The 22,400-nt window shown below is 34.0% G+C and overlaps 3 protein-coding genes across 3 annotated transcripts; 1 reads left to right on the forward strand and 2 right to left on the reverse strand.

Annotated features, from left to right (window-relative positions):
* Positions 1 to 2,260: 2,260 nt before the first annotated feature.
* On the reverse strand, positions 2,261 to 4,871 carry LOC107935974 (CBL-interacting protein kinase 2). Its single transcript, XM_016868608.2, has 2 exons — positions 4,626 to 4,871; positions 2,261 to 4,193 (listed from the first exon to the last, which is right to left on the reverse strand). Exon 2 carries the CDS (start codon positions 3,788 to 3,790, stop codon positions 2,438 to 2,440), a length of 1,353 nt encoding a protein of 450 aa, XP_016724097.2. The 5' UTR covers positions 3,791 to 4,193; positions 4,626 to 4,871; the 3' UTR covers positions 2,261 to 2,437.
* Positions 4,872 to 15,676: 10,805 nt separating this feature from the next.
* LOC107935959 (uncharacterized) lies at positions 15,677 to 17,349 on the reverse strand. The gene is made up of 3 exons (XM_041087531.1): positions 17,230 to 17,349; positions 16,620 to 16,796; positions 15,677 to 16,536 (listed from the first exon to the last, which is right to left on the reverse strand). Exons 1-3 carry the CDS (start codon positions 17,321 to 17,323, stop codon positions 16,373 to 16,375), a joined length of 435 nt encoding a protein of 144 aa, XP_040943465.1. The 5' UTR covers positions 17,324 to 17,349; the 3' UTR covers positions 15,677 to 16,372.
* Positions 17,350 to 20,297: 2,948 nt separating this feature from the next.
* LOC107935967 (40S ribosomal protein S28) lies at positions 20,298 to 21,763 on the forward strand. Its single transcript, XM_016868594.2, has 2 exons — positions 20,298 to 20,393; positions 21,372 to 21,763. Exon 2 carries the CDS (start codon positions 21,373 to 21,375, stop codon positions 21,568 to 21,570), a length of 198 nt encoding a protein of 65 aa, XP_016724083.1. The 5' UTR covers positions 20,298 to 20,393; position 21,372; the 3' UTR covers positions 21,571 to 21,763.
* Positions 21,764 to 22,400: the final 637 nt, after the last annotated feature.

Below are 22,400 nucleotides of genomic sequence, written 5' to 3' on the forward strand. Positions count from 1 at the left end.
CTTGTTGATGTTGTTTGAGTGGGACAAAAGAAGGATAAAAAGGGATATGGGATTTGGTGAGTGATGGAAGGTTTGCATCGTGAAATGTCAAGTTTAAGGATAAAAAGTGAGTTTTCTTTTACTTTATATATACATATTTCTAGATAGGTGTATTTTTTATACTCATAAGATAAATCATGTGGTTTTGATGACGCTTGTGCTAATATACGTATTTTAATCCATACACCAATTCATCAAGCCCTTATAATCTGGATGATGACGAGATGACAAGCCTTACATAATGTCAGGGTTTTTGTCGTTGATAATACGGTGGACCAAAAATAGTAATTTGAAGTTTTTGTCGTATGGGGTTTTGATAATTTGGAGTAGTCAATTTTGACACACTAGAAATCATATTTTGGTATTCTTTTGTTTTGAAATTTAGATGTTTTTCATAGTATGAAGTTTTTACTTTCATTTGGTATTTCTATCTCGATCATATGAGTCATGTGTTAAAAGATATGAGACCCCAAAGTAAGCTAGTCAAAACCGTTAACTAAAAAAAATCTGAGCAGATTGTGACGATTTTTTATATTTTGGTTTTCGAAATTTAAGTTTTTGGTTATTGATTTGGATGAAACAAGTTTTTAAGTTTTAGTATTACATTTGTTCTTTAAATTCGTATTTTTTGGCTATTGAAATTCCAAGTAAATTTTGAGTTTGAATGGCTTCAAGTAAGCCAAACAATCATGAAATTTAAAATTTTGAAATTTTGAAATTTTAATTTTTAATTTATTTTTAAATATTTTCAGTCCAAATACATATTATTTGGTTGAAAACCATACTAAACTGATTTTTATTGATTTATTAAATTTTCTTATAACATGTATGTATTTATTAAATTTGTTTTACTTATTTTTGAGGTAAAATATAGTTCTATTAAAATGTATAATTATGTCTTATTTTGTTAGGGGTTGTCACACGACTGAGATGGAATACGTAACTCTGTAAACTTCTAATATATTGATCGAATTTTGATTTTCAAGTACCGTTCTTAAAATTTTAGGCAACTAGGGGATTTACGAAGATCGCTATTCAAGTGTAATATGTTATTGGATATTGCTTTTGGTATACATATGATATCCAATTATATTTTGGTATATAGAGTGTATTTTGAAAAATTATGTCATCGATTTATGTTTTTGTATAAAGAATATATTTTATATAAAGTTATAACATTTTCCAGTAATCAAATTTCTATGATTTTGAAATTTTTCCTTCTATGCTATGTTCCAACCTTGTAACGGGGTTAAATATTAGTCATATCGACATGTATTTTGTGCTTAGAAATCGATTTCAACTGTGCCACCGGTTTAGAATGATGGCTTTTTATCCATTGGTATTGCGGTGAATTGTAATTTTTGTTCCAACTCACTATCACTACGGTCATTTGTGATTTTTTTTACCTTCGTTGTGGTTAAAGGTCACCATAACCATAAAAAGAGTTCGTTTTTATTTTTGGTATTTTACTTCTTTTTTTTTTAATTTTTTTAAAAAAATTATTAATTCGTCTTTATTATATGTTTTGATATGAAATATGGTTTGAATAATTTATTATGAATTATCCATAAATTTAAGATTTTGTCATCCCCTCGCTAACAAATTTGTGTATTTTCATGTAATGATATTTGAACCGTGTTGAACCAGTTGGATCGGGGTGTCAATTTGAAGAAAGCTATTAGATTGATTAACTTGAGAATCATTATGAATTAGTTGAACCGAGTAAAAAGTTAGTTGAACTTTTTTTTTCAAATATTGTTAATGATTTATTTAATCGAACCGAATGCATTGATTAGATTGACAAACAAGTGGACAGTGACCTAACTGATTTAACCAATACTCCAATTTTGAAAACCTTATTTTTATGCCTTGCCATATTATTCCATGTTTAGATTTAATTCGCTTGAAACTCTATTCAAACTCGAACTAGTATCATATATATATTTAATGTGTTGTGGTACTCATTGGAAAGACATAACTCAAAATGTGTAGTGTGCAACAATTAGTTCAAGCTTATCTATTTCAAGCTCCAACTAATTCAAACTCGAAATGATCTGAATTTAAAATTACCTTAATCTTTTGAAACGACTTAAACTCGAAATGATATTGACCTTGTAATGTCTCAACACAAGAAATCGAATATCAAATCCAAATAATCTAAACTCATAATGATTCAATCTCGAAATGAACTAAATTGAAAACAGATCTAAAATTAACTCAATTCAAACTCAAACCAAAGATCTGATTTAATTTTAGTACTTGTACAAACCTAACAAGAACCAATCCAAACACAACTCACAAGTCTAGTTTTATTACACGAACTATGCATACATGCATATGTATATATAGCTTATTAAGGAAGAAGATACTTTAAAGTGACTTGACATGGTGATGATCATCATGAACTTTGAGTTGAAACTACATGAAATGGTTGCGACTCGTGATGCTGCTCCTCCGTAGGCGGTGGTGGCGGCAGTTGTTGCGGCAGCGGCTCACCTTGCCAAGCCCAAACGATGTCACTCAAAGCCGGTCTTATATCTTGTTTCATTACCTTTTGATACTCCAATGTATCCCCATTGCTCTTCTTTACCTCAACCAGATGGAAAAACGGTGTGATTTCGAAGATTTCGGCATCGATCCCCAATACACCTTTCCGTCCTTCTTTACACCCTTCCATTTTCATCAACCCTCCTCCTTTCTTCTTTATTTTCAGCCGTAAACGCTTAGCTACATCTTCTAGTTTTGAAAGGATAGTCGAAGCCGTTTTGTTGGACGTGAATCTGACCTCTTTCTTTTGTTCTTGTTCCCTGAATAAACCGGATAAATCGAAGCCTGCAGACAAAGAGATTATATCAAAAGCATTCAAGTTGCAAGGAGTTCCAGTTTGGAGTCCAATAGCCGGTTCTTTGACTTCAGGATCGACAAGTTCAGGTTTCGGGTCTAGCCCCTTACGGAACCATGGATTCTCCATTATTTTTTCCATGGAGATCCTTGTTTTTGGATTCGGATCCAAGATTTTCGATATCAACCTGCGTACATCGGGAGCAAACCAGTTCGGGAACTTGAACTCACCTTTCCCGATCTTACGATACATCTCCATCAGATTCGAATCCTGGAACGGTAGATAACCAGCCAGTAAAACATATAAGATTACCCCACAAGACCAGATATCAGCTTTGCACCCATCGTAGCCTCGTCTGTTGATCACTTCAGGTGCAACATAAGCAGGTGTCCCGCACGTTGTGTGGAGCAGCCCATCTTGCTGTTTCGATTCAGCAAGAGCACTCAACCCGAAATCTGTAACCTTAAGGTTACCATTCTCGTCCAACAACAAGTTTTCCGGTTTAAGATCTCGATGACACACGCCTCGGCTATGACAAAAATCAACAGCACTGATTAACTGTTGAAAGTACTTTCTTGCAGCATCCTCTTTCAATTTCCCTTTCACAACCTTATTGAACAATTCACCACCTTTAGCATATTCCATAACGAAATAAATCTTCGTCTTAGTAGCCATCACCTCGTAAAGCTCGATGACATTCGGGTGTCTAACCAATCTCATAACCGAGATTTCTCGTTTAATCTGATCAATCATCCCAACTTTCAATACCTTCTCTTTGTCAACTATCTTAATAGCCACATTCATACCAGTTTCGAGATTCCTAGCACGGTGAACCTTAGCAAAGGTTCCTTGCCCTAATAACCTCCCTATTTCATAACTTCCCATCAACACAACCCCTTTCGGTTCCATTCCGAATATAGTCCAAAACAACACCAGTCTATACCTTAACTAGTATTATATATCTCACCTAGGTTACCGACTAACCGAAAACCGACCCGAAAACCACGAAAAGTTCAACCATCTTCACAAACATCATGCTTTGACATAACATGTTCCCTTAAATTTCTAGTCAAAATACCATTGAAACACAGTTGACTATACAAAGTTAAATGTTGACTTTCATTAGGTATAGATAATAATAAGGGCAGTTCAAATGAAGCAATATCTTCATTAATCTCAAACAATTGGTGCTCAACTTTGAACCTCATCTTTCAGCATTCCCTGGTTTCCCTTGTGAACCACGAACCGGTTTAGACCAGACCGGACCAGACCCCGGTTTCGGATTTGGCCTAAAAAAGATGGGATTTTTCACCTGAAAAAAAACAGAAAGGGTTTCAAACAAAATCTATAAAATTGGTGCTTAATTAAAGATCAAATTGCATATGAAACACACAATTAAAGGTATAATCTTTGAAAAATCTAAAGGGAAAAAAATGAAATCTTTAATAAAGGTCTCTTCTTCTTTTTTTATTGATTTGTAGCAGAGGGGAAATTTTTATTTAACATAAAATTGAACCCTTTTTTTTTCAAAATTATTAATTGAGTGGATCAAAATTTATTTAATCCCTAAGTAGCATAACTAGTTAGCAACCATGAAACTACAATCTCTAGTTTCTAATCTTCAAAAAGTCTCAATTTTCCATAAAAATATATAAAAAAAAGGAACAAAATTTAAAGATCTGAGACAAAATTATGATACCCCAAAGTAATGAAAAAACTATAAATTCAAGGCTGAAAATTGTACCTCCAAATGGGTTTAGAATGTTTTCTTTCTTCACTTAATTTTCCTAGGAAACAAACAGAGGCGTGAGAAAATGAAAATGTGAACAAATGAACTTTTTTTTGAAAGGTTTATGAGGTAATGTGATGGGTTTTTATGATTAAAAAAAGGGTAGTCTACCAAACATGAATATTTTATTATGGAAAATTAATTGTTGATTTTTTTATTCGTCAACTTCAATCCACCCTAAACCCTATATCTAACCCTAGTAAATATCTACTCAATTAAATTTGATTATATGTGAATTTTATTGGGATTTATTTTAATTTAAGTTACATCATTAAATTATTAAATTATTAGTATGTTTATCTTTTTATCATTGAACTATACGAAATTAAGTTTTTTAAGTAAATTAAACTTAAGGTTACTAAATTATTAGTGATTTTATGTTTTTGTCACTAAACTATTTAAAATTTTTCGTTTAAGTCACTAAATTATTTGAAAGTTTTTTAAGTCACTAAATTGTTATTTTTTATTTTTTTAAGTTTGGCTAGTAAGCTTCAAGCCACAATTCAATTATCAATATGGTGGAGACAAGTAGAAGAACATACCTCAGATCCTAGCTGATTTGATGACTAGTGTCGAATATCGAAGAAAGAAATTATTTGGATTTTAGTTTGCAAATTGTGACATCTAAAGCTGTTTCATAAAAAAAAATTGAACCATAGAAGAAAAGAGGAAGAAAAACTTTCGATTGGTACATGTAGTGCGAATAGAGAATGACATACAACGATTTTAGTAACCCACTAAAAATTTTCAAATAGTTTAGTAAATATTTTATATTTTTTAAAGTTGAGTAACTAAAGAGTAATTTTACTAATGATTTAGTGACCTTAGTTGCAATTTACCCTATTATATTTTTCTTTAATATTGGAAAAGTTATAGATTTGGTACGTAATTTTTGTAGATTAAATTTTAAATTTGTTAATTTATTTATTGTTTTAGCAGCCATGTGAAGATTCGGTGTGACAACTGTGGGAATCAACAACAACCAATCATCAAACGACGCGTTGCATTTCCGTGGGTACACAAGAACCTAGGTGTTACCTTCCTCGGGAAACTCTGCTGCGAGTTACAACGAGACGAGCTGTCGTTAATCATTTTCGGGGAAGCATCAACGACCAGTTGTTATCGTACATGTGTCACTAATACATTTAGATCATGACACGTAACGGTGAGTTTAGTACTGGTGGGTCCCACGGGGTTTCTAGACTTCTCCTTATTGCGTGTTGTTGTTTTTTTGGTGTCTGGCAATTTGCCCGTCGTTCAATGTTCAATTATTTGTCGTTTAAGGAATGTTTGGTGTATGATTTTCTTATTTCATTACAATTTATTTTATCTTTCCTTTTACATGTCGAGTCCCTTTTGTTCAACAATGATTGATGTACATATTTTTAAATGGAATAAAAGTATGATAGGAGAATCGGATTGTATTTTGTTTTTTATTTAAAAATAAATAAATTGATCTTTAGATCAAAAAGTAAATTGATTTTTTTTGTTAATTTTTTTTCATTTCTACTGTTAGAAAATGATATTATTGACAAAATAGCTAATTAATTAAATATGATATACTACATGTACCTCATGTTGATGTACAATATAGAGATTAATTTGATCATTTTTTAGTAAATGAGACAAAATACAATCTGACTCTTAATATAAAGACCTCCATGGTACTTTTACATTTAACTGGTTTTGAGTCAGGTTAATTTAGGTTAGGTTGGTTTGAATTTTAATTTTTTTTTGGTTCGGAGTAATTTTTGGTTTGGACCAAATTTGAGTTGAAGTTCAAGTTTGAGATTTTTAAGTAAGGGTATTAGCTCTCCTAATTTGGTAAAATTTCATCTAGGCTCTTAAATTTTGTAAAGATTTAGCTATTAAAATACATAATTGTAAAAAATATATAAAGTTCGGTTGGAATGAACATTGTTGTCAGTATAGGAGGATGTGAGGTCAAGTCCTTTGAAATGCATTTATCCTCCTATTTAAAGGTTAAGAAGGGACTATAAGTGACTTTAGGCGTTTGTATAAAAAATATATCACCAAAATTTACAATTAAATTTCGATCCCAATATAAATGTATTTGGTTTTGCTAATGTTTTGTGTTTGCGACATCTTTTGGTTTGAGATGTTTTAAATACGGATTATTAGAGTTTGAGCCTTGAGTTTTTTTAGTTGGATCACTAGGGTTTCGGATCCAGGTTTTAAGTTCAGATTATTAACTTTTATAATTCTTTAATGTTTGTATAACTTATATACTTGTACTATTATTTAAGTTTTTAACTGAGTTGGTGTTATGAGTCAATCAAACATCAACTCGATTAGAGAAATTATGAATATATTCACTAAGCTGTCATTAGCTCTCTTTTCCAATTCTTTAACCATCACCGTTAGCTACTCCATTAAAGTGCTGACATAGATTTTTTATACAACAATAAATATTTGGTTGAGATGCAATCTCGTGAGTCTGCCTTGTGCCTATGTGACCTTATAGGTCAATGCCTTTGATTAAGAATGGTCATCTTACGAGTTGAAAGACTTGTGAGCTCGAGAACCCACATGTGCAAATCATAGGAACCACACACCTAACATGGACAAAATGTCTATTGTCCACACATCACACATATTCATTCCCCACACATGATAGTCTACACCTACAATGATAAGACATCACTTAACTTACTAAATTTTAAAGAGTCCAAAACCAATATATATACGGCACATGACTTCTCGAGAACTGTTAGAAACAATTACTTTAAAAGCTTATTGACACAAGGAAAAGGTACCAAGACATCCCTCCTACTCTTGTGCCCTCTCTATTGAATAAATTGTTACAATCCCGTATCAACAAATTCATGTCTTAATAGTGCAAAACAGAAAACACCAAAGACTAGACATCCAAAGAACACACATGCAAGTCACAAGTTATTTTTAAAACAGTAAGCTTGAAAGTTGAAATATGAATGTCTCAACCACAAAAAAAAAAAAAGAAAAAAAAGAAAACCCAAATCGTATATTTTGTTTGTAGTGTTGTGTGATCCATCCTTTGATTATGATTGTAATATGTAAATATATACATGAAATTATTACAGAAAACTGAGACACATGTTGCATTGTATTGTGGTTGCAAAATTGGATACCTTTTATAAACGAGGTGTGGCATAACCAGACAAAGAGTGTACGATGAAAATGTTTGTAGAAAGACAACTTTAGGTATAGGGTCTTTGCCTATCAGGTGTTTGATAATTTGTCGGTTTCAATTTGCTGTTGTTTTTGTGATTGATTATGTTGGGTTGGGTCTTCTACACCTTCCATCTGTAATCTTTTGCGTGGATGTTATAACTGAAAACTGAAGACCAAAGTCTCAAAACATGCCAAAAAAAGATCTGAGATGTTTTTGTATTATAGGGATTCGATTAATTTAATTTTTCTATTATTAAATGAATAAATTTAGTTCTTATATTTGTTGAGGGATTAAATTAGCGTCTCTAAAGATGACACTTTGAAGATTTTTCTTAGAGGAGTCGAGGGGTCAACAATAAAAGGGTAAATTGAAAATAAAGCTAGTAGAAATTAATGTTAATCTGCAAAATATTAGGGTTATGGTCTTTTTTTTTTTACATCCTATCTTTAGAAAAAAGATAAGTCATGTTCTCTAAAATACTTGTGTATTAATTTGTAAAATCAAAACCACAATATTTTAAGGTATCGATGGATTCAAATACACTCTCGCATCTAGTCTTTATTTATGATGATCTTACAGGAAAGATCATGTTTTATTAAGTTTTATATCGAATATTTACAATTCTAACAAGTGGTATTCGAGTCATGCTATGTCAAATCATCGAGAATAAATTAGTTTTCAATTATTTTAGATCCAAATTTACATATCCAACAACATAAATTGGTAGACGAAATGATTTTTAAAGGGAGGTTGAAGGCCCTTGTATTTGGAGTCATATTACATTTTGCTCTCTTTACTCGAAAAATAGACAAATTAGTCCCCATACATTGGATTACAGAACAAAATGGTCATTATGTTTAGAATTACATCTATTTCTATTGTTAAAAACTGGTAATTGTAAGTCAGAATGGGTACACATGACATTCCATATGTAAGCAACATTATTCCGTCAGCCATACTAGCTTACTCTTTGATCTACTATATAAGATCTAATTTACTTATTGTTAAATAAAGAGGACAAATTACAATTTAACTTCTAAAATGAAAGCTTTACATCTACCGAAGTAGATATAACCATGCAAACATGAAAGAAACACACAAACAGGGGCCGTCCTTTTTGAAAACTAAAGTTGAAATATTGAATGTCTAAAAACCACACAAAAATATGGCGAATCTCGTACATTTTATTTGTCGTGTCGTGTGATCCATGATGATGAAGCTAATATGTGTATATCTACATGAAATTTATTACAGAAAAGAAAACTGAGACACGTGTTGCAATGTATTGTGGTTGCTAAATTGGAGATCTTTTTGTTAACATTAATGGAAGACAACATTAATGGCAAACAATACAAAGTGGTGCAAGTTTAGCACCCTAAAGTTGACTTTGAAAAAGTGGCATGGAATAATTTTTTTTGGTCCTTGAGATAATGGGCTATTTATTGTTTGGTCCTTAAACCTCAACTATAACTAGGCCTTCTCATTTCTCATTTCAATTCATCCCAACCAATCTTTCTCTCTTAGTTTTCTCTCTTCTCCCATTTGAGAATTCTTAAGGAATTCTATTTGTTTGTAATACTTTGGAGATAGTAAAGTTATCATCTGGTGTTAGTGCCCGAGGACGTAGGTATAATTTACCGAACCTCGTTAAATCTCTTGTGTTCTTTCTTGTCCTATTTTTCTTTCAATATTTGAGGGTATAATAGTAGTATTTAATTGTGCTATTTAATTACTATAGAAGGGATATTCTGTCTAAGGAAAGACTTGGTATTTAAAAGATCCATGTGATCCACCTCTCTTCCCTGGGAATTGAACTTTGTGTGATTTTTTAGTACAATAATTTACACGCTTCCGACCCTATTGGAACAACAAGTGGTATCAAGAGCCGAAGGTTAATCGTAGTATGCTCTGTGGTTGCAGTTTGAACTGATCTTCCACATCAGAAAAGATTTCCTTAGGTATATTGAAAGATTATGGAGAAAACGGTCGATGTAGGAGCTTCAACATCGTCCATGTGGACAAGACCGACAATTGCAAATGCAAGATTGGCCGTGGAGATCTTTGATGGCACGGGCCATTTTGGTATGTGGCAAAGTGAGGTTCTAGATGCCCTTTTTCAGCAGGTTCTAGACATTGCCATTGATGAAGAGAAACCAGATGATGTACAGGAGAAAGATTGGATGGCAATCAATCGGTTGGCATGTGGCACAATTCGATCATGCCTTTCTCGAGAGCAGAGGTATGCTTTTTCAAAGGAGACTTCTGCAAATAAATTGTGGGTGGCACTTGAAGAAAAATTTTTGAAGAAAAATAGTCAAAATAAGCTCCACTTGAAGAAAAGACTGTTTCGCTTCACATACGTCACAAGTACCACAATGAATGATCACATCACCAAATTTAATCAGTTAGTCACTGATTTGCTGAATATGGATGAGACATTCAAAGATGAAGATTTGGCTTTGATGCTATTGGGGTCACTTCCTGAGGAGTTTGAGTTCCTAGAAACTACTCTACTTCATGGCAGGAGTGATATATCTCTGAGCGAAGTCTGTGCGGCCTTATACAGTTATGAACAGAGAAAGAAGGACAAACAGAAAAACTCAATCAGAGATACAGAAGCTTTAGTAGTCCGAGGTCGTTCATACACTCGGAAGAAAACTCAAAAGGGGAGATCAAAGTCAAAGTCCAGACTCGGGAAAGATGAATGTGCTTTTTGTCATGAGAAAGGCCACTGGAAGAAAAATTGTCCAAAGCTGAAGAATAAGGGAAAAGCTGTTGTAGATGCTTGTGTTGCTAAGCATGATACTAGTGACTCTGAACTATCACTGGTTGCATCATCATCGTCGTTCCATTCAGATGAGTGGATATTGGATTCGGGTTGTACCTATCATATGTCCCCTAACCGGGAGTGGTTCTCTGATTTAGTAGAACTAAATGGAGGAGTTGTTTATATGGGCAATGACAATGCCTGTAAAACTGTTGGGATAGGTTCAATCCAATTAAAGAATAAAGATGGATCAACCAGAGTTCTGACTGATGTTCGGTACGTGCCCAGTTTGAAGAAAAATCTCATCTCATTGGGAGCCTTGGAATCCAATGGTTCAGTTGTTACTATGAGAGATGGGGTTTTGAAAGTGACATCTGGCGCACTTGTGATATTGAAGGGCATCAGGAAAAATAACTTGTATTACTACCAAGGTAGTACAGTTATTGGAGCAGTCGCTGCAGCTTCCGGTAACAAAGACTTGGACTCAATGCAGTTGTGGCATATGAAGTTGGGACATGCCAGCGAAAAATCCTTGCAAATTCTGGCAAAGCAAGGATTGTTGAAAGGTGCAAAGGCTTGCAAATTAAAATTTTGTGAGCACTGTGTTCTGGGAAAGCAAAAGAGAGTGAAATTCGGTACTGCTATCCATAATACAAAAGGTATTTTGGAATATGTTCACTCAGATGTGTGGGGGCCTTCCAAGACACCTTCATTGGGAGGAAAACACTACTTTGTTACTTTTGTTGATGACTTTTCCAGAAGAGTTTGGGTGTATACCATGAGAACTAAGGATGAAGTGCTTAGAGTTTTTCTTAAATGGAAAACTATGATCGAAAACCAGACTGGCAAGAAAATCAAGCGGCTTAGGACGGACAATGGAGGGGAATATAAAAGTGATCCGTTCTTCGATGTGTGCCAAGAGTATGGTATTGTTCGACACTTCACAGTTAGGGATACACCACAGCAGAATGGATTGGCAGAGCGTATGAATCGAACATTGCTGGAGAAAGTTCGATGTATGTTGTCCAATGCTGGGTTGGGCAAGCAATTTTGGGCTGAGGCTGTGACATACGCTGGCCATCTTGTTAATCGTTTGCCATCATCTGCATTAGAAAGAAAAACTCCTATGGAGGTATGGTCTGGAAAACCGGCTACAGATTATGATTCCTTACATGTGTTTGGAACCACTGCATATTACCATGTGAAGGAGTCAAAGTTAGATCCGAGGGCAAAGAAAGCTCTCTTTATGGGAATCACTTCTGGAGTGAAGGGATTTCGTCTTTGGTGCTTAAGCACAAAGAAAATGATCTGTAGCAGAGATGTTACCTTTGATGAATCTGCCACATTGAAAAAGGTAGCAGATAAAGATATTCAGACGAGCAATACTCCACAGCAGGTGGAGTGTACTCCAAAACAGGTGGAGTTTGAGCAGATGGGGATTTGCCCAGTTAATAAGTCTAATTCTCCAGCCACAATGGAGGAATTAGAGGTTGAAGAGGTTCTGACCCAAGAACCACTAAGTACACCAGAACCAGTTGCAGTTGTAAGGCCACGGAGAGAAATTCGTAAACCTGCTCGATTTACTGATATGGTGGCCTACGCCCTTCCCGTTGTTGATGATATTCCTATCACTTATCAAGAAGCAATGCAAAGCTTAGAAAGTGATAAATGGAAAAGCGCCATGGATGAAGAAATGCAGTCTCTCCGGAAGAACAATACTTGGGAGTTGGCGCAATTACCAAAAGGTAAAAGGGCAATCGAATGCAAGTGGGTATTCGCAAAGAAAGATGGATCTCCTAGCAAGAAGGATATTCGCTACAAGGCAAGATTGGTAGCTAAAGGCTAAGCTCAGAAGGAGGGAATTGACTACAATGATGTATTTTCCCCTGTTGTGAAGCATTCCTCCATTAGAATTTTGTTGGCCTTGGTAGCACAGTTGAATTTGGAGCTAGCTCAACTTGATGTTAAGACGGCTTTCTTGCATGGTGAGTTAGAAGAGGAGATCTATATGACTCAGCCAGAAGGATACACAGATGCTGGTGGTAGAAATTGGGTTTGTAAGCTTAACAAATCGCTATATGGATTGAAGCAATCCCCGAGGCAGTGGTACAAGCGATTTGATAGCTTTATGAGAAGGCAGAAGTACATAAGAAGCAAATATGACAATTGTGTATATTTGCAGAAGCTGCATGACGGATCTTTCATTTATCTACTCTTGTATGTTGATGATATGTTAATCGCTTCGAAGAGCCAAAATGAGATAGATAAGCTGAAGGCTCAGTTGAATCAAGAGTTCGAGATGAAAGATCTAGGTGAGGCCAAGAAGATTCTCGGTATGGAGATAAGTAGAGATAGACCGAGAGGCAAGCTCTGTTTAAATCAGAAGCAATATCTGAAAAAGGTATTACAATGTTTTGGTGTAAATGAAAACACAAAACATGTAAGTACCCCACTTGCTTCTCATTTGAAACTTAGTGCTCAATTATCTCCGAAGACTGAAGATGAAAGAGAATATATGGCGAAAGTCCCATATGCTAATGCAGTTGGGAGTTTGATGTATGCGATGGTGTGTACGAGGCCTGACATTTCACAAGCTGTTGGAGTTGTGAGCAGGTATATGCATGATCCTGGAAAAGGACATTGGCAAGCTGTGAAATGGATTCTACGGTATCTTCGAAAAACCGTAGATGTTGGTTTAATTTTTGAACAGGATGAAGCACTTGGTCAGTTTGTAGTTGGATATGTTGATTCCGACTTTGCTGGTGATTTAGATAAACGTCGTTCAACTACGGGGTATCTGTTTACTCTTGCGAAAGCCCCAGTAAGTTGGAAGTCTACCTTACAGTCTACAGTAGCTGTGTTTACTACAGAGGCAGAATATATGGCAGTTACAGAAGCTGTTAAGGAGGCTATTTGGCTTAATGGATTGTTGAAAGACTTAGGAGTTGTTCAAAGTCACATAAGTTTATATTGTGACAGTCAGAGCGCTATTCATTTAGCGAAAAATCAAGTCTATCATTCAAGAACCAATCATATCGACGTAAGATATCACTTTGTGCGGGAAGCCTTTGAAAAAGGAAAAATTCTACTTCAGAAGATTCCGACAGCAGATAATCCCGCAGATATGATGACCAAGGTGGTAACAACAATCAAGTTTAATCATTGTTTGAACTTGATTAACATCCTGAGAATTTGAGCACCTTCAGGTGTATGGCGCTCGAGAGTGCATTTGTAGGCACTACAAAAGATAACTTTATCGAATTTGGGGAGTTGAAGGAAGTGTGTGAAGATGTGATTATCCTAATCAAATCTTCAAGGTGGAGATTGTTAACATTAATGGAAGACAACATTAATGGCAAACAATACAAAGTGGTGCAAGTTTAGCACCCTAAAGTTGACTTTGAAAAAGTGGCATGGGATAATTTTTTTTTGGTCCTTGAGATAATGGGCTATTTATTGTTTGGTCCTTAAACCTCAACTATAACTAGGCCTTCTCATTTCTCATTTCAATTCATCCCAACCAATCTTTCTCTCTTAGTTTTCTCTCTTCTCCCATTTGAGAATTCTTAAGGAATTCTATTTGTTTGTAATACTTTGGAGATAGTAAAGTTATCATCTGGTGTTAGTGCCCGAGGACGTAGGTATAATTTACCGAACCTCGTTAAATCTCTTGTGTTCTTTCTTGTCCTATTTTTCTTTCAATATTTGAGGGTATAATAGTAGTATTTAATTGTGCTATTAAATTACTATAGAAGGGATATTCTGTCTAAGGAAAGACTTGGTATTTAAGAGATCCATGTGATCCACCTCTCTTCCCTGGGAATTGAACTTTGTGTGATTTTTTAGTACAATAATTTACACGCTTCCGACCCTATTGGAACAACACTTTTATTGCATACACCGACAAAGACTGTAGGATGAAAATCTTTGTAGGAGGACAAAGTTCGATATGGAGGTTTTCTTTTAGGAGTGCTTAATCGGATAATCGATCAGTTAATCGAGTTGAATTATTTTTAATTGAATTAATTAAATTTTTTAAATCTTTAACTGTTAATCGAATCGAATTTTTTAAAAAAAAAATTAATCTAATTGAACTATTTTTATTAATTTAATTGGTTAATCGAAGTTTTTATGTTTTTTATTTTTTTGTTAAACATAAAATTACCTATTTGCTTTGCTAAAGATTTAATAAGAAAACCCTGGTGGAATATCATGTCCTTGTACCCAAAAAATCGCATAGATTAGTGGTACATTCATCGAATTATCACCATCTTTCAGACGATGAATCATCAAAAGATGATTATTAAAAGCCGATGGAGCCCAATTTAGTACCTGATCCCTATCCATTTTGTGAAAAAATCGAAACAAAAACCTCTTCTTCTCCAGATCTAAGATTTGGACTCCTCTAACAGGATGTCATAGATTCATCATCGTGCTCCTCATAGTTGGGAAGTGAATTACACTTGCCGTAAGAAAGCAAATGTGATCCGATCACACCTAATAAAGATCGGTGGCGACTCACGTTTTAATTTTCATTTCCAAACAAAGTCAATTCCCGTTTTCAAAAAAATGGTTTCGACAAATATAATCCCCAAAATGATATATATGGAAAAACATACCCAAGGTCTCACAATGGTGAAGAATGCCACTGATGCTTTTCATGCTTAGTAGCACTGAAAGTGCTGATAAATGCCTGTTAATAATACGTTTGCTATCATCAACGTTCTTAGCAGACTCCACCATTCTCAAGCGTGAATCCTTTAGCCGCCCTCTCGATTCTTTCCGGGCAACATAACCTTTCCAATGAGACTACCAAATTCACAAGGAAAAATGAAGTAGAATAAATTTACTTAAAATTGGGTAAGAAATGCAAGTGAACATTCAAAGAATATATATTAAGCGCATTAGCAGAAGGATGAGTATTGATTAAGCCAGCAATTTTAACTAAATGTGCCATAGTTCCAAATATAAACCAAGCCAAGTATTTAGTGCAATCGATTGTAACAAGTAGAAACATCTTATTCTTATAGAGATATATCAGTTTGACCATAGGATGGAGGCAGCTTAAGAAATACGAGGAAACTTCATAACATAAACATGGAAGAGACAACTTACTTGGATCATAACAACAGGATACCTATATCTCCGAGCTTCTCTCCTTGCCATCCGTCCACGCACAAAAGATTGGATGATGATCGCTGATCTGTTGGCATTTTTATGTTGTTGAAAAGCTCTCAAGCATTTTTGCGGTCGGAAATTGCTCTGAATTTTAATTATTGCTTGCTTTTTCTTCATACAATTCCTTCTTAACTGCCAACCACGGAAATGACTGAATTTTAATTATTGCTTGCTTCTTCTTCATAAAATTCCTTCTTGACTGCAAACCACGGAATGACTCTGAATTCTGGTTGCAGCTAAGGTCTGATTTTGAAGAGTTCTACAGATAAATTCTTTCCAAGCATTCTGAAAGGCCCTCCAACATTTTAGCCGTCGGAAATTACTTTGAATTTTTGTTATTGCTTGCTTCTGCTTCATAAACCTCATCCTCAACCTCCAACCGCGATAATAGCTCTGAATTTTAGTTGCAGCGTAAGTTCGTTTGTGTAGAGACCTGTGAAGAAAATTCTTCCATGCAATCTGAATCCTGGTTGCCGCTTCTATTTCACTATTATTTAGACCCTTGACTTGGCACTTAAGAGATGCATTCTCAGTGCAAGCATGACCAAGAATATGGTATGACCTCACCATCCAACCACGAACTTATTTTTGAATTACAATGGCAGCTTTGACAGGGTCAAGACAGGATGCATCACGTCTTTGAGCTATATAAATCTTTGCAGCTTGCCGTGTGAGCAACACTGATCTTCTTAAATTAACAAAATTGTGTCTCTCAACAATAAGCGTTGCAACTCTCTTTAGTTCTTCTGGCAAAGCGAGGGTCAAAAATTAAAGTGAGAAACTTGGAAATGAAAAATGTATAAACAAAAATGCTTACAAGAGCGAATACCAGATCGAAATTCCTGACCACTGGCAGAACAGAATTTGTTGATCTTTGTATTTTTCTTTACGGTCAACCATGTCCGTACAACAGTTTGGACTAAACAGATTGCTTTCATCATCTTCAGAAAATTGCGACGCTCTTTCAGTCGTCTATAGTGAGACTGTATGATTGTTGCAGCATTATCTGAAGCATCATGCAGGAGTTGCAAGGTTAAACGAAGAATATTACTTTCCACAAAGATGCTATTTATGGTGAATGCAATGAAAGGTCATAGAAGTCAAAGATACCATATTAAGTTAAATTTGAGTAAGCGATAAAATAAAGACAACCTTAGAAAAATGCATGAATTTTCAAGTATAGTTTCCATATCCAGAGTTTTGAACTCGCTGTGAACAGATTTCCCATGATAACTTGAATTAACAAGAATGCGGCAACAATCAATGAATATCAAAATCAAATTGCTTAAGAAGAAAAAAACAGCTAAATAATACTGAGAAAATGTCATAGCTAACCGTATTGAGCTCCTAGTTAGTGTTGACAATATATCAACCCAAAGCAGGATAATGGAAAAAGAAAACTATTACCAAAGTTAACTAGAGAAGGAGCACAAAGTAACCTCTTAAAATGTCAAAGCTTGTCTTCTGAGCTGTGGAACAATTCGAAACAGAAGTGGCGGATCTTACAGAACTCTTGTAGTTTTGTTCTGTCATATTTAGCCACCAAGCCTGAATGGCCTTAAACTTTTTAGCAGCATCTGCATAAATGAAATGCAAGAGGGAATAAAGACTAGATTTAGTGCCCGATTCCAAAGGCTTGAACATTTAGTTTACAGGAAAATGTGAAAACTTCTCATAATAATTTCCTTAAACTAATCACATCAAAAAAGTACATAAGCACACAAATATATATATCTACTCATGCCAATGCACACCACACACAGACTGTATATAAAATATTTAAAATGCTTTGTTCATCACTAACATTAAAAGCCACGAAAAACAACCCTAAAGGATCAAACAGACTAATACTCTGGATTCTGTCAAAAAAAAAAAAAACTAATACTCTGGATTGACAAGAACCATCATTAGAATAACCTTTAGTGATATCTATGTCTCTTTCCTTATTGTGCACAACGGTATCTGAACTTGCTGTCTGTCTTCGAGTTAATGAATGCCTCCTCTCTAGGCTTTGGCAACCGCAACCCAGTAGTTTATGGAAATTCAACTGATCCTGGCAAAAAATAGAAAAACTCTTGAAGTGTTTTCTTAGCTATGACAAGATCAAATTGTTCATAAAAGACTTCTGTGATCAGGCGTTACCACATTTTTCTTGACAATAAGCTGGGACAACAGGAAAACGAGCAAAATTACTACACTCTGATCACTGACTGCACCATTATGCTCAAGTAAGTCGCTTATTTGCCGAAGCTATACAACACCAGATGCAGACAGTAAGATGTACAATAATATTGTATTTTTGACAAATAAACAAGTAAATGCCACGTGCACAATCACCATTTAAACCACAATTTATCACTTAACACTGTTTTACCTCAAAGGGGGAAAAATCAGCTTTTAAAACATTAGCAGCATCTCTCATAATCTCACTTTTACCACACTTTATCAAGATTTTTAAGTAAATCAGAAATGTATAAGTAAACGGTACATAATCAATTAATAAGCATTAAACCAAACATTACCTCAGGAAAATTTCCCAATAATGTTGTCAGCTTCTGTGATAATATAAATTTGTGAACTGCATCTATGTAATCAGTAGCAGACATGATTGATTTTTTCACCTCTTGGTTCATGAGAATCCTGTTAAGACATAATAATAAGATAATAATACATATCACAGTAGAAAAGAATGAAAACATTGGGACACAGAATCTGCAGTACCTTGTTAGAACAAGAACAAGACAGTTCTCTGCGGATGTAATAATCAAGCAAACACCATATGGTTTTTCCATTATCCAGAGAAGAAAAGCTGTCATACAATATGTATTTATATTACTACTTATAATAAGTGTTTTCCATACAATAATTATTTTATCTAATAGTCCACCAATAATCCAATCAAATCCACTCACCTCTCCATTTCCCATTTTATTGGTGAATTTATATTGTGACACAACAAGTCAAGATTTCTACTCCACTACCTATTTAACTCACAATGTTTTAATGCAGAAAAAGTCTATATACCACTACTTTTGTGCTCAATCTATCAATCTATTAATTCAACATCCATGTATGACTAATATATTCACCCCTCTAGATGCATCTTTTCATATTCAAATTATTTCTTCTTTTTTTTTTTTAATTTTGTTGAAAGCATATACAACTTTTAGATAAAAACTAAAATTATCTCTTAAATATATATAATTAAGAAATAAATATTTTTTAGAAGATTAGATATTATATCTCAACATTCGAGTTATTAAATTTTTGTGAAATTAATGGTAAGAATGTTAACATGTATCAAGAATTCAACGGTCATTAAACTCTATAAATAGAGGTAGGAGCTTTCATTCATGTGATTATGAAGAAGACAGAAGTGTATGTCATATTGTAATTGTATTGTGTAATAAAAGTGTTCTCTTCTCCTAATTAAGTCTTAAGTTTTTAATTTATTTATTATATTTTAATTTGGTCCTTTTATTATTATAATTTTATCAGTTAATTAAAATTTTTTATCAACGTTAACAATTCACAGCAATCTTAAGATCCCACCATCGTCAACCTTACCTCCAAATATTCAAACTCTAGATATAACAAACATACAAGTACACCCTACTAAATGAATATCAAAACATTTCACAACAATTTAACTACAACAATTAACATTTTAATCAATCTAGATCGACTAATAATATTATAAAAATAAAATAACATAATTATAAAGCAATTAAATTTCAAATTTCAGCCTAATAGGAAGCAGCACGCACTCTGTTTGTAAGTTATTGGACATATTAGAGAAAACTCAAACGGAATGAGAAATGCTATTGGACATATTAGAGAAAATTCTTACTATAAAATTGATAATTCAAAGCTTTCACCCGAAACACTAAAAAACTAAAGTTAGTCCGAGTTATCAAAGTGATCGAAGAAGTTTAAAATGGGGTAACATTAGAGTACCCAAATATTACTACTCTAAACGCACACTTCGGAAGAGCTCATAAGAAGGTAACAAGATTCACTGTAAAATTCACTATCGAATCTGAGACTGCAGCAGAAATTTTTTCTCGTTACCTTTCAAAGAAAGAGGTTAAAGACCAAAGGAATGAAAAGAGTTTTAGGTTACACAAGGAAGGATCGTGCTATGGGATAAGAATTTGACTATTTTAAAAGACTGTCACTTACACCCGCCTACACGTCTCTAAAGTCATAAGTGGACCGTAATATCCCAAGTTACAAGCAGTGGTGAAGCTAAAATAAATTTTTAGGGGAGCCGAATAAAATTTTAATTTTATATAGTTTATATATTTATAATTTTTAAAGAATTAAATTAATTTTTTATAATTTTAAGGAGGCTAAAGTGCAATTTTACCTTTAATAATTTAAAATTTTTAAAAAATTTCGTGAGCCAGGCCACTGTCCAAAACCAACCCCCCCCCCCAAATCAGCCTCTGGCTACAAGCCCAAATCACCTTGAATATAATCGTCATTTCAAAAACTTGCCTATATAAACCCTAATTCTAGGGCTTTTATCATTCCCTTACTCTGAAATTCACAAGAAGCAGCCGCTACGGTGTCGTTGGTCTCTTACTTAGCCAAATTTAAGGTCCGTTTTATCTATTCCGGTCCAGCTTTTTTGTAGTTTCCTTTAGTTACATTTAAGGTCAGATCTATTGTTGTTTCGCTGTTTATAAATTTCTTTGGCATCTCTTTTTTTTCTTTGTTTATGGAAGAACTAAGTTGTTTTCTTTATTAAGTTTAATCAGCAATAGATTATCTGTTGATCATGCTGCCAATATGTGATAAAAGTGTATGAATCTTAATGAACCGTTGCTGATTCTGCTGAAGCGTTTTTCTGTCAAATTCGGTGAAATGAGTTTTCTAATTATGATCAATAATCTTTTTTTGAGGTCCCTTTTCAAGTGTTTCATTAAATATATTCAGTAGTAGTACTGTTTAATTTGTTTTTAAGAGTAGATCACTTGATTATCTCATGAAGCATGCTGTTAATTTGCAAAGTAGAAAGTGTATTGATCTCAATGAACCATGCTGCTTTGCCGAAGCTTTTTTCTATCAAATTTGGCATAACGGGGTTAAATTGAATCTGCAATGGTCGTGTTAAATCTGTTTTGAAGAGTAGATTACTTGGTTATCTGTTGAAGTCTGCTGTTAATTTGCAAAACTGTAAGTGTAAGGATCTTCATGAACTTATGCTACTTTGCTGGTGCATTATCTATCTAATTTGGTGTAATGGGTTTTCAAATTTACGACAAATAATGTTGTCTTAAGGTACCCTTTTCAAGTTATTGATTTAATTTATCAGCAATAGTCCTGTTTAATCGATTTTCAAGATTAGTTTACATAATTATCTGTTGAAAGTTTGCTGTTAAGTTGCGAAAATGTTAGTGTATGGATCATAATGAACTATTTCTGCTCTGCTGGAACATTTTTCTATCCAATTTGTTTAGATGGGGCCTTCAAATATGCAATCAATAATTTTGTTTTAGCTATCCTTATCGAGCATCTTAAATTCAAACTTTTTTGAGCCATGATGTTAAAAACAATGCTGCATGATTGTTTGCAGGATGGATTCACAAATTAAGTTTGCTGTGGTGGTGAAAATTATGGGAAGGACGGGATCGAGGGGTCAGGTGACTCAAGTGAGAGTCAAGTTTTTGGATGATCAGAACCGTTTTATTATGAGGAACGTGAAGGGACCGGTCAGGGAGGGAGATATTCTCACCTTGCTCGAGTCTGAGAGGGAAGCTAGGAGGCTTCGTTGATCACTTCCTCTTATCTCCATTTTGTTACGTTATTAATGTTTATGTTGCGCAAGTAGCTAGCTGTTTCTTATTTCTGAAAGGTATCCAAATTTTCAAATCTAGACTTGGATTTTGGGAGACTGATTTAAATGGATGAGTTGTTTTTAAAGCATAATCATTATGTTTAAATGAACTAAGTTGGTTTTTGAGATTATGATTTTCATGCCCCTTTAATTTCTGCTGTTTCAAAATGTTATTCATTTCTAAAAGTTGCTTGAACGTGGCTGGCACCTTTTCCTTTTGTTACAGATTATGATTCATTTTATTTTTTAAACAATTTCATTGTAGGTTTTAATTATATCAATATTTTATACAATATTTAAAATTATTTATGGCTCTTAATCTATAAATAGTAAGATAATACGTTTCAGTGTATTTAAATTCACATCTAATAATGATGTTTATACCAATTGATTAAGATATAATCGGCAATTTTGATCCATTTTAAATAGTTCCATTACTTTCAATTAATTTCATCAGTTTAATTTGATTATATGTTCAGTTCAATTAAAGGACTGTCAAATGTTTTGTTTTGTTTTTTGTTGCATCTGAAAATTTAGACATGTGTTGATGTGAATTATGAGTGAGACATAGCAATCAAATCAATGCTATGTATGATATGATTGGGCCATGCAATTTGTTTGTATCTAGTAAGGCATAGGAAGGGCATGGCATGCAATTTGTTTGTATGCAGTAGGAGGGATCCAATAAGTATCTTCGATCCTGACCTCATCCCTTATGTAAATCAACACTCTCTAACCAACATGCAATAAGTGCCATCAACATGCTAC

Source organism: Gossypium hirsutum, chromosome A02 (assembly GCF_007990345.1).
Source record: "Gossypium hirsutum isolate 1008001.06 chromosome A02, Gossypium_hirsutum_v2.1, whole genome shotgun sequence".
NCBI classification, from domain to species: domain Eukaryota; kingdom Viridiplantae; phylum Streptophyta; class Magnoliopsida; order Malvales; family Malvaceae; genus Gossypium; species Gossypium hirsutum.

Bases quoted from the DNA above. Each gene is read 5' to 3' on its own strand.
- LOC107935974 (XM_016868608.2), bottom strand. From the start codon at position 3,790: ATGGAACCGAAAGGGGTTGTGTTGATGGGAAGTTATGAAATAGGGAGG.
- LOC107935959 (XM_041087531.1), bottom strand. From the start codon at position 17,323: ATGACAGAACAAAACTACAAGAGTTCTGTAAGATCCGCCACTTCTGTT. The intron at 16,797-17,229 runs GTTACTTTGTGC...ATGATGCTTCAG, and splicing joins AAGCTTTGACATTTTAAGAG to ATAATGCTGCAACAATCATA. The intron at 16,537-16,619 runs GTATTCGCTCTT...TCGCTTTGCCAG, and splicing joins TGGTCAGGAATTTCGATCTG to AAGAACTAAAGAGAGTTGCA.
- LOC107935967 (XM_016868594.2), top strand. From the start codon at position 21,373: ATGGATTCACAAATTAAGTTTGCTGTGGTGGTGAAAATTATGGGAAGG.